The sequence below is a fragment of the Miscanthus floridulus genome, chromosome 4 (assembly GCF_019320115.1).
Source record: "Miscanthus floridulus cultivar M001 chromosome 4, ASM1932011v1, whole genome shotgun sequence".
Classification (NCBI taxonomy): domain Eukaryota; kingdom Viridiplantae; phylum Streptophyta; class Magnoliopsida; order Poales; family Poaceae; genus Miscanthus; species Miscanthus floridulus.
The window spans coordinates 111,789,521-111,800,741 of record NC_089583.1 but is presented as its reverse complement, the minus strand read 5'-3'; the positions used below and the strand labels follow the sequence as shown (position 1 = coordinate 111,800,741).

The 11,221-nt window shown below is 48.9% G+C and overlaps 1 protein-coding gene across 1 annotated transcript; it reads right to left on the bottom strand.

Moving 5' to 3' along the window:
- Nucleotides 1-5,882: 5,882 nt before the first annotated feature.
- LOC136552631 (uncharacterized) lies at nucleotides 5,883-10,022 on the bottom strand. Its single transcript, XM_066544191.1, has 4 exons — nucleotides 9,112-10,022; nucleotides 8,753-9,016; nucleotides 6,966-7,057; nucleotides 5,883-6,782 (listed from the first exon to the last, which is right to left on the bottom strand). The coding sequence occupies exons 1-4, from the start codon at nucleotides 9,952-9,954 to the stop codon at nucleotides 6,005-6,007; spliced, it is 1,977 nt and encodes a 658-aa protein (XP_066400288.1). The 5' UTR covers nucleotides 9,955-10,022; the 3' UTR covers nucleotides 5,883-6,004.
- Nucleotides 10,023-11,221: the final 1,199 nt, after the last annotated feature.

Sequence of the window (11,221 nt, the reverse complement as noted above, 5' to 3'; positions counted from 1 at the left end):
TTGCAAAATTTAGGGGGAGTTTCTATCTTAATATATGCAAGTGATGTGTTTATGATCATCATTGAAATTCAAATTCATTGCATAGATTAAGAGGGAGCTATCCATAAATTTTGGGGTTCAAAAGCTTTAAACTCTTCCATTCTTATAAAAGCCTAAGTTGGTTGTCATCAATTACCAAAAAGGCAGAGATTGAAAGTACATTTGCCCCCTATGTGGGTTTTGGTGTATTGATGACATCCAAATTAGGGACCTCACGATTGCATTTGCTACATGTTGTACTGAGTAAGATATGTGTGAACAGTGGACATGCCAAATGGGGTTTGCAGTCTAAACTTTTCAAGCTCTGTTCAAGCTCACCTCCCTAGTGAAGAGCCTCTCATGGTCCGACTGGCAGTGAGCGAGACTGTAAACTCCTCCAGCATCGGTTCCTTCATGACATCGCAACCAACAAGAATGGCGTCCGGGTACGGCATTAGCGTCAGTGTCAGTGTCAACGGGTCAGCTCGGAGAGGCACCATATGTGGCATGTCTCGTTGGCTGGCTCGCCGTGATTGGCGTGGGCTACAGTAATGGCGAAGGAGTTGGTCAGCGCCATCATGGAGTCTTCACTCCCCGACCATCCCCGATGCTTCGTACATCGACATTCTTTGTCGATGCGCCCAGCGGTGCCCAACACAGCTCATCCTGAGTCCAATATACCTCCATGGGTCGGTGGTTGAGACCGTGAGAGAGGTCATGATGGCCCTAGGTATATCATTGAGGAAGATCGCTCATACCACCAGATGCGCTGGATTTGCCAGAGGTCACCCCTTACGACCGATTGCAATCACGTGCGAGGTGTTAGAAACCCCTGCAGCGTAGGCAGTGCTAGGGCAGCTGCAGGTCGCCACCTAGTACGAGGAATACAGGATGCCTTGATCGTTCTTTTCCTTCCCTTAGAAAGAACATAGACTAGCGAGCCAACGTCACGGCTCACGCGACCATAAAGCTAATCTCAGTGTTCTAAATAGTGGGCTATATCGGAGCTATAATGGTGCTATAGCGGCTCACATCAGTTATTACTACAACACCCTTGTGCTAGGCTATAGTTGTGCTATATCGGGATATAGCGGCTGAGCATATCTCTCCACTAAATTCTATAGCCCTCTAATTAGAACACTAGCAAATTTATAGTTCCTTGCAAAAGACAACATCATATTATAGTTCCTTGCAAAAGAAAACATTGCATTATATAGTTAATGGGAAAGGCTAGTGCCTAGATGCCTGTGCCGCATGCGTGCTTCATGTGCGGTCTCATGTCGCTCTGTGTCCCACGCATGCTCCATCTCGGTCTACGCCCACATGATTTCCCACACCTGCCGCTCACGCCCCCTTCACACCCACGTGCATGGAGGTGGGTCCAGTAGGCGGCTGCTGCAGATGGGGTTGAAAGTGCATTTGCCCTCTATGTGGGTTTTGGTGTATTGATGACATCTAAATTAGGGACTAATGAGATCTTAATGAGATATATTGCAACTTTAGTCCCATGAAAGTTTTAAAGAGTTGATTTAAGATGAAATGGTATCCCTCAATTTCTTGAAGTTGAAAAGGTGAACGAACTCAAAGCAATCTCCAAAATTTACATTTCTTGTTTTGGGTTTACGTTCACCGTACTATTAAGATGGATGCAAATTTAGGTGGTCTAAGGAAGATAGAGTGCTCAAGCATAAAAATAAAATCAAAAGATAGACACTCAAGCACCTCACGAACACTTAGATATAACTTTTGGAGTTTTAGCCGTCGGAAGTGTCGACGCTAGCCGAAGGTGCCAGCTACCGGAAGTCCCAGCTCCTACCGAAACTCCCGGGGCCCTAGGACTTAGGCGCCCAGCTTGGCCTACCGTCGTAGGTGCCGACGCTAGCCGGAGGTGCCGGCTGCTGGAAATCTTGGCTCCTGTCGGAACTCCTGGGCCTAGGGGACATAGGTGCCCTGCTCGGCCAACCGTCGGAGGTGCCGATGCCAGTCGAAAGTGCTGGCAGTCATCAGCAGTTTCGACTCTGGCAGAGTCAACCAAGTGGCCTACGTGTTTGAACAGTGCTTTTCTTAGGTGCCAAAAGTTCCGACGATCTGTGTCAGAACTTTCGACGCAGATCTAAATGGTTGGTTTTTACCTATGAGTCTAAATAGATCTATCCTCTCTTCTAACTGTTACCGACTCATTCATTGCTCACCAACCTTCATCTAAAATAGCTCCTAAGCATTCGAGGCACCCCACTCCTCTCTCCTTTGCTCCAATCTTCGATTCTCCTAGGTTTTTGAGTGAAAGAAGAGTGAATTGAGTGAGAGCATCACTTTGGTAAGCTTGAGCACTCTATTTGTTCGTCAAGCCAGTTGGATTTGCGTCTATTACTCTTAGGGCTTTGCCTCTAGCCGGCTAGGCGTCGCCCAAGAGCTTCCATCTTATGGAAGAGCCTTGAGAAGTTTGTATTACCCTTGATTTCTTAGTGGAAAACTTGAGTGACCTTTGTGGTTGCTTTGAGAGAGGTAAGGAGGTGGAAGAGACTTCGACTTTTGTGGTCACCTCAACAATGAGGACGTCAGAGCTCCTTTGTGGGGTTGCCGTAACTCAGAATAAATCCTTGTGTCCCGTGTGCTTGTTGTTGTTATTATGATTTATGCTATCATATTTGTTCTTGTTTTGTCTCTCTTTCCCTGCAAAGCTTCTTTTGGACTCGATCTACGGAGTGAAAGCATTTCGGCATCAAGGGAGTGACCCTACGTGTCTACCTAACGACTTGGAAGTGGGTTTGTAAGAAATCTCGCACTCAAAAGTTCACTTTAGCACTTGTAGCAAATTTCCTGTAGGAGCGGAACTGCTAACTGTTTGCGTCGGAACTTCTGACCGTCGGGAGTTCTGGCCCAAACCGTCGGAAGTTCCAGCACTTGCTGACTATTGACTTTGAGTTTGTGTAGAAATTTTTAGATACGCCTATTCACCCCCCCCCCCCCCCTCTAGGCATTGCTTAGATCCTTTCAGGGGTCCATGTGCAACACCAGATCTACTTTTGCAATATCTAGAGAAAATATTTGCAACATATGTTTGAAATAGTTAAAACACTTTCAACATACGTCTAAAACATGAGGAAAACACATGTGTAGCCATTGTGAAACTTATGCAACATATAGATGAAACACTTGCAACATATGTGTGAAAAAATATACAACATCCGGATGAAACACTTGCAACATAAGTGTGAAACATATGCAACACTCAGATAAAACATGTGCAACATTTGTCTGAAACAACTGAAACTTTTGGAATAGACGCTTGCAACATACGTGTATAGTCATTACAACATATGTAACATCCCGCTCTACTTTTGCAACATCCACATTAAACACTTGCAACATGCATATGAAACACCTAAAACACTTGAAACATACACTTGCAACACATGCTTGCAACATCCGAGGAAGGAAGGGAGCGCGTGGTGCATCCGAAGAGCCCGCTTCGGACCGGGTCTGGCCACTCCGGATCTCGTGATGTCGCGAGCTGAGGTCGAGCGTCGCGGCGGCGCCGGCGTCGACAGCGGCCACGACCTCCTGGTGGGGAATGGCGGCGTCGTAGCACCTCGACGCGGTGAGGGACGGGACACAGCGCGCAGCGCGGCGGGGGGTGGGGGTGGAGCACGGCGCGGCGGCAGATGTGGTACAGCTTGATGCGGGATGGGAGCGCTGCGGCTTGGGGCGGTGAGTTGCAAATTTCTGTCGTCTGTCATAGTGTAGATGGAGTAGATAGAGAAGAGAGAGCATAGATGGGCCTGTTGGCCCGGTCACTGTGCTGGACCGAGCGAGAAGCAGAGCGTTCGATTTTTTAAAGATTTCGGATATATGTTCTGTAGCATTATCAATAGTTAATAGTGGATCTTTGTGCACGGACATCCAACTAGTTTATTACAGGTCGATTTGCAAAAGACAAATCCTTGAGTATTGGCAATTTGCAATACCATTCTACGAAAGTTCACACGTACCAATATACTGATGACAACCATATGTATGAGATATGAGATACTAGCAGGAAGAAGGCGCAAGGCTTATGCAATAGGCATTCAGCCTGGGATATATGAACGCAAAAGACTTCTTTGGTACATTTCAATTCCAAGCTGCCAAGATCTATATATCTGCCCATGCGTCTTTCCATGGATCGTAAGATTTTAGGGCAAGTTGTCCCTCTAACCATGCGACCATCCTCCCGTCATTTAAGACAACCAATGGAGATAATCGAGGGTGCAACGGACCACGGGGCTCCCAATGCGGCGCGCGTCGCATGGAGTAGCGTTTGGTCCAAACCCCATTGTTCACGTCCCTCAGGAACCAGAGATCCGTGGAGCAATCCTGTCTTTTGTGATGAACTATGACCAAGCATCCATCCAACCAAGCAGACTGAACGTCGTCACGAACGAAATCAACAACGTTCTTGCTCAACAACCGACCCCGGAGAGTCGTCGGCCTCCACTCCTCCGTTGCAAGGTCGAACAAGGCTACGTCCGGCTGCAGGTCGTGGGACGTAAGCGACTCCACGGACAACTGCTTTGCCCTCCAAGGATTGCACTGAGATGTGCACAGGGCTTGGCATCGCCCTCCACGTTTTGTCGCAGCCGCCGCCGAGCGTCATGACTTCACACACCATCCTGGTTGTTGTTCCCTGGACACGACGGCATATGCACCGTAGTAGTGGTAGCAGCTGAAGCGAAGCACCTTGTAGTCCTCTGTGGAGGGGACGTGCCCGAGTTCGGGGACGTGGTGCCTGAGTACAAATGCTGTGGAGGCAGAACAGCCATGTCGCCATCGGGCAAGACGATGTCGTCGTGGACTGCACCGGTGGTCGGGTTGATTACAAGGACATGGTCGTCTCGGCTGCTCGCCCTTGTCGTTGGCGAGACGACGGCGCAGATCAGACCAGCCTGCGTGTTCAGACTCCAGCAGAAGTAGTCCCCGAGGTGGATCCGCTTGACGACGTCGCACGAGTGCAGGTCGACGATGTGGATCGCGTCATGTCGACGATGGTCGAGGCCGACGAGCAGCGGGTGGCGGGACGAGTGTGCCCTGGCGAAGCCCGGGTCTGAGGTGAGGGAGCGCCACGATCGGCAGACGAGGCGAAGGCGGCACAGCGCCTTGGCCGGGAGGCGGAGAAGCACCTCGTACAGCACGTCCGTCGGCAGCACGCCGCCGTTGGGAAAGGGCTTTTTGGCGTCCCGTACGAGCGCCGACGCCATCACCGGTCGTTCTCGCCGTCACGGTATGTAGCTAAAACCTGGCGCCGCATCCAGCCGTGCAGGCCCGATCGGCGGTGCATGCGTCGCGTCGCGTCGCGTCAGAGGGGGTCCTCATATAAAGGCGGTCATGGTGTGTAATCATGGCAACAGATTGGCCGGTGGGGCTCGATGGAGTTCAACTGCTCGTGCTTGGCTACGAATTTAGGATTGATACGACATGGTTTTTTTCTCTGATGAATCTCCTCGATTTTCAGCTCCATCTCCATGGCCCATGGGTTCCCCATCTTTTGGGCCATTTCATGGGTTTCCGATCTGACAAATATATGGTTTTATTATAAGTTTACAATATATTAGCATATACGAAGCCAACACAGGATGCAAGTTTTTTCAACTTTCAGATTGATTTGGTTGATACACGGTACATCTATGTTTCCATGTTATCACAGATCAACTAAGGGTATGTTTGGTGTCAAGGGCTAATTGTTAGCGATAAGTTCACCAAAATTAATTCTAGTCCATCCAAATTCATCACCTATTTGTCAGAAGTCCAGAAGTTTCAGACATCTGGTTCTACGTTTTCCATGTGATCGACATTTATCTGCGCAACTAATTTGCAACAATATTATATTTCAAGTATCAAACTATCAAACTTCAACACCAAAGCATTCGACAGACCATATGCTGCACAATAACCTCCTACGTATTTAGCTATTTGCTCTTTTTTATGTGTCTGACTACAGGCCTACAGCCTACAGTTCTTTCTCTTCATCGGTTACACTGTTGATACCCTCGAGTGCCATAGCAGCATACTGCACATGTCTGAGGAGTGCCCCATATATCTTCCTCCGTACTCTCTCGCACGCGTCACTCTCTTCTTCCCCGGACAACACACTATCCTTGCTGCTTCTATCAATGGAAAACATCCTCTCATTATGCCGCACGACACGGTTGAGCCAGGCATCCACCTTCTTCAGCTGCTGCAGAAAGCCTGCGACCTGGGAATCACACGTCGCGTAGTCGCCCTCGATGTCATCCAGGAACTTGTCAATGTACTTGAGGAACCATCGGTTGCCATCAGAGCGCATCGCGACAGCCAGGTCCATTGCTGCATTTAGGCTGCCGCCTTCAGTGGAAGCATCGTCAGCGGTTTTCTTTGAGAGCCTGCTGTTGCAGTTGCACTTCGGTTTGGAACAGAACAGTGGGCTCACAGGTTTCAGTTCAGCCACTGATGACGCCCTCGCAGATTCAGATGTGGCTCTCGTGTGGCTGGAGAAGGGTGACAGGTCTGCTTCGATGGCCGCTCTGACCCATGAGATGGCAGATTGCTTCCTGTCCAATGCTGCCTTCGTAGCGGCTCTTGGCGAAGCCGAGGATGTTGAATTGGAACAGCATGCTTGTGGGTGCCTGAGTCTGGCCTGTGACTGAGCTACGAAGATAGCATGATCCAGTTCTTGAGAGAATTTCAAGAACCTGCCTATGAGCTCCTTTGGGTCGTCGTCCTTGTCAGAATGTAGTTCAGAGTATTTGCTGAAAAGAGAGAGGAATGAATATTGAGCTGCTGCTTCTTACACCATAAGCACTTTCTGAAGATTTAGAAAGTTGATTCTACTGTTACTTGTTCTTTTTTTTTCAGATGAACCCGATATCAGTTTTCTCATAGTACTTCAACGTAAACACATCATATTAACACATTCTTTCAGCATTACTCACCTCAGGCATTTTATCAACTTCTCAGTGGCAGATGCTTCTAGCAGTCCATCAAGCACAGCTTGCAGCGCCATGTCTCTCTGCTTCATCGCTTCCTGTCACGGGAAATCAGCAGAATTAGCTTCTTGGGGGTAACAAAAGAGAAGAACAGCATGCCGTGTAAAATCTGCTAGCTAGTAGAAACTTTGACGGCAAAAATTCAAGGAGTCAAAGATTAAAAAAAAAATCTGTCTATACAACAATTGAGTAGAATAAAGACGATCATGACTTAATTTTTAGACTACTATATCTAAAATAAAATAGAGGGTCCAAATCAAATTTATCTTTCTCCACCTTATCTTCTTTTCTTCTTCATCCACCCATGCCTGTACCCAACCCCGACACTGACCTTGACGCACTGCTCGCCCCCACTGCCTACATCGGATCCACCGCCAAACACCACGACCCGACTCTAAATCCATCGGATGTGCTTCCTCCCTGCCATCTTCTTCGTCTCTAACTGAGCTCCCCCACCGTCACCGCCTCCTGCTCAGCTCCGGCAGCGCCCGACCGTGCCTCTGACCGCCACCATGCTAACCCGGTGGAGGTCACCAGAATATCTCTGTCGCGTCCCTGCCCTTGCCCCTCCCAACTGTCGCCTCGCCCCACGCTACCCTGTGCCTGCCACCATTGTCGGGCCGGCCTTCTCCCCTACAATCCTTCTAAGGACACTGGATTCAGGTAAGGCCTCGAACCCTAAACATTGACTCTTGGATGTCTATACAGAACTCGCGTGTTTTGCCTTTCAAAAAAAACTCGGGTTCTTTCAACACCTGATTTTTTTCTCTCCATACCTTCCTCCTCCTCTCGACGCGCCGCCGTCGCCCACCGTCCCGCCGCGGCGTGCCATGAGCTCCGGCGAGACCCTACCGCCTACGGAGAAGAAGAGAAGGAGAGAAAGAGAAGATAAAGGAAAAATCGAGTCTTGGATTGCTCTAAAACACTGAGTGTTTAGCATTTCTCTAAGTCTTACCTTGTCGGAGTCGGGGAAGAAGACTACTCCCTCCGGTTCTCTAAAGCAAGTCGTTTTGAGGTTATCTTAAGTCAAACATTTTAAACTTTGACTACAAATAATTTTTTTTGGGTTGAATTTAAAAATATGAAAGTGATGTAAGTAGATTCATCTCGAAATGTAGTTTCATAAAAGTATATATTGACTATATTTTATAAATATTTTATAGCAAAAAGTTGCAGTCAAAGTCGTTTCTTAAAGACCGTATCGATGTCCAAAACGACTTGTTTTAGAGAACCGGAGGGAGTACATAATATTTGCCATAATATTTTGGATTGGGTAGGAAAATTTGAGAGAAGTCTTAAATCGCTCTAGTGATGTTTGAGAGAAAGCCTTAAATCACTCTAGTGATGTTTAGCTTTATATCTGCGAATGGTGGGAGCAGTGGAATGGGCCCTGTAGACGTGGCGCGGACTCGATCTTTGCAATAGTCGCCTGGGAACTGTGGAAGGAAAGGAATACGAGATGCTTCCGAGGCACCGCATCCCAGCTGTCGCCGCTGCTAGCAATCATCAAGCATGAAGCGGAGCAATGGGTCGAGGCAGGCGCGAAGAACCTGGATGCTTGGGTTCAGGGAGGGTCAGGGCTTATTGCATACTCTGGCGACCCTCGCCTAAGATGCCTTCAAGGTGTTTGTATTCAACGTTTTCTACCTTAATACAAAGACGCGTAAGTCTTTTGTGTGTTTGAGAAAAAAATGTTTAACTTTATAAAAAATGGAAGGGATGAAGTTGCATACCTTTCCATGTCGCACCAAGCTCGAGGAGAGTGAGCTCCATATCACTTTGTTCTCGCACCACTTGATGCCACTGGATGAAGTACTCTGCGAGATCGGTGTGGCGGCACAGGAGCTGTCTCTGGGCGCCTTGATAGACGCATGGCTGTTCCTCTTGGAGAGCACCTTGAACGCCTTCTCTGCCTTTCTCCTCACGGACTCCAGTGGATCATTCACCACGTCGTTCTGGTGTGCAATGGTTTTTGAGCCGGATTTACCTGGAGAAACCTGCACGATACAGCAAATTTCACTGGATTAGCTTGATTTCTAGTCACTTTGGTGAAGTGAACTTTCTGTATATGGGCTGCAAGAAATGGCTTTACACTGTTGCTACGTCTCCGGGGAGCGACGGGTCTCACGTCCTTGATGCTCCCGCTGAAATCCCAGTTTCTCCTTGCCGTGGACATGGACGAGTACGACGACGACACGTCCGACGTGTCCTCGTCGTCGCTGCTGTTGCCGTCTACGGACGGGACACTGATCTTCCTCAGGTTCTTCGGCGAGTCCAAGCTCTTCATCATGCTCTCCCTCCTCCTCGCCGTCGACGCCGCCGGCGATCCCGCCTCGGACAGATTCGTTATCGACCGCGACCTGTGGCAGTGGCCGATGGGGGCAGGGGAGCTCGCCTGTCGCGCCCTCCTCTCCGGAAGCGGGGGCGTCGGCGACGGCCGGCGCGGGTGCTCGGAGACGACCTCCTTGACGACGTCTTCATCACCGGAGTCCTGCTGGACGCAGGGGTACCGCCCTGGGAGGACGCGGAAGCCGCGGAGCACGGGCGCTGGGACGGACGGCACGAGGTGGTCGACCTCGATGATCTGGCCGATGTGGAGGCCGTTGGCGAGGATGAGGTCGTCGTGGTCGGCGTGGAGGGACACGTAGCAGGAGCGGGCCGAGTCGGAGAGGCGGAGGTAAAAGCCGTGGTGGCCTGAGAAGGGGTCGGCGCCGGAGAGCGCCGGCGTGATGTTGGTGACCTGGAGCAGGGCGCGCTCACGGGCGCGGGAGCGCGACCGCGACCGCGGCGTCGGGGCGGAGTCGCCGTCGTCGTCGGACGGGTCCGGCGGGCGGAGCAGCCGCTGCAGGCTGCCCGGCCGGAGCGCGGGCCTGTGCGGCGACGAGGGCAGCGAAGGAGACGACCGAGACGACGTCAGCGTGGGCGGCGGCGCCATTCACGGAGAAGGGTGGGTGAGGAGAGAGAAAGCTGGTGCGAAATGTGCGATGCTGAGACTCAGGAAGGAGGGGGAGGATGGATGGGAGGGGGAGGCGGAGCTGGATTTGTGGCGGGTGACGCGGGGCGGATTTGAACGCCGGCGCACGGGAGAATGGTGAATTGGTGATCCCACACGGAAATCGCAACTGCTCGGGTGGGACCTTGGCAAGGAATGTAGGCAGGTTTTGTTACTTCTCTTCGGCCTTTTGCGAGACAAAGCCCATTGTGTGAGGCCGTTCATAGATGGACTGTGGAACGGATCCGGCCCAAGCATTAGAGCCCATATATAGATATAATAATCCTTGCAGATATCATAATATCTTCTTTTCATAGGCAGATATCATTAATTTTTTTTGCAGGTATCCAGAGATCAGAACCATTTTAAGTTGAAACGCTAGCCCTTTTATGTCTTTTATTCAAAAACCTCCTTTTATGCTTGATTAAAAGGAGATTCTAGCTCATAGGCTGCACTCTTACTACCCCGCTAGCGTATCAATCGCTTCATGCAAGTTATCTACGTTAGAGAGCCACAACAACCACTAATATGCATTTAGTTTTCCATATCATCCACTAGCATCTATGCAAATGCTTATACTAATGAGTTACATGTAAGCCAATAATTTTAGGCAGGCCGATTTTCATTCCAAACCATAGTGATCCTCATAGCAACCCACATGTGACATCTTTCTAGATTTTATTATCAAAATATAGTGCTTACAATCAAACTATCCATGTAAAATGACAACTTATATAATTTATTCTGATGAGGGCATTATTAAGGAAACATTTTTTTGAAATTGCTAAGCTAAATAAATATATATTTATAACTTACGCGTGTATATTTGGTCTCCATGGTGGCACATATCTTGTATGCTTATATTTAAGCTAGTTTGTTTATAAATTAGTAGTGGTATAGAAGTGGGTACTTTGAATGCATACCTTATGGTTATTTACTATTTTATAGTAGTACGAAAGTGCAATCAAGCTATAATTGTGTGTTTTGATGATAATGACCACACAAGGACTAATGAGATTTATCGAGATGACAAGCAGGGAATACATAATCGAGGATGCTATACGAAATGGAGGTGCCTCCAATTATAAATATTGATGGCTTCAAACTCAAAGGAGGTTTAAATTCTTTTATATTTTAAAATTGAGTATAGAAAAAGCCATACTATAAAGGGGGACGCAATGCTTGAGCTAACATGTGCTACCAAGTGCTC

Coding starts and splice junctions, on each gene's coding strand:
- LOC136552631 (XM_066544191.1), bottom strand. CDS start 9,954: ATGGCGCCGCCGCCCACGCTGACGTCGTCTCGGTCGTCTCCTTCGCTG. Junction 9,017..9,111: donor CCCGGAGACGTAGCAACAGT/GTAAAGCCATTT, acceptor TGTATCGTGCAG/GTTTCTCCAGGTAAATCCGG. Junction 7,058..8,752: donor GCTTGGTGCGACATGGAAAG/GTATGCAACTTC, acceptor TTCCCGTGACAG/GAAGCGATGAAGCAGAGAGA.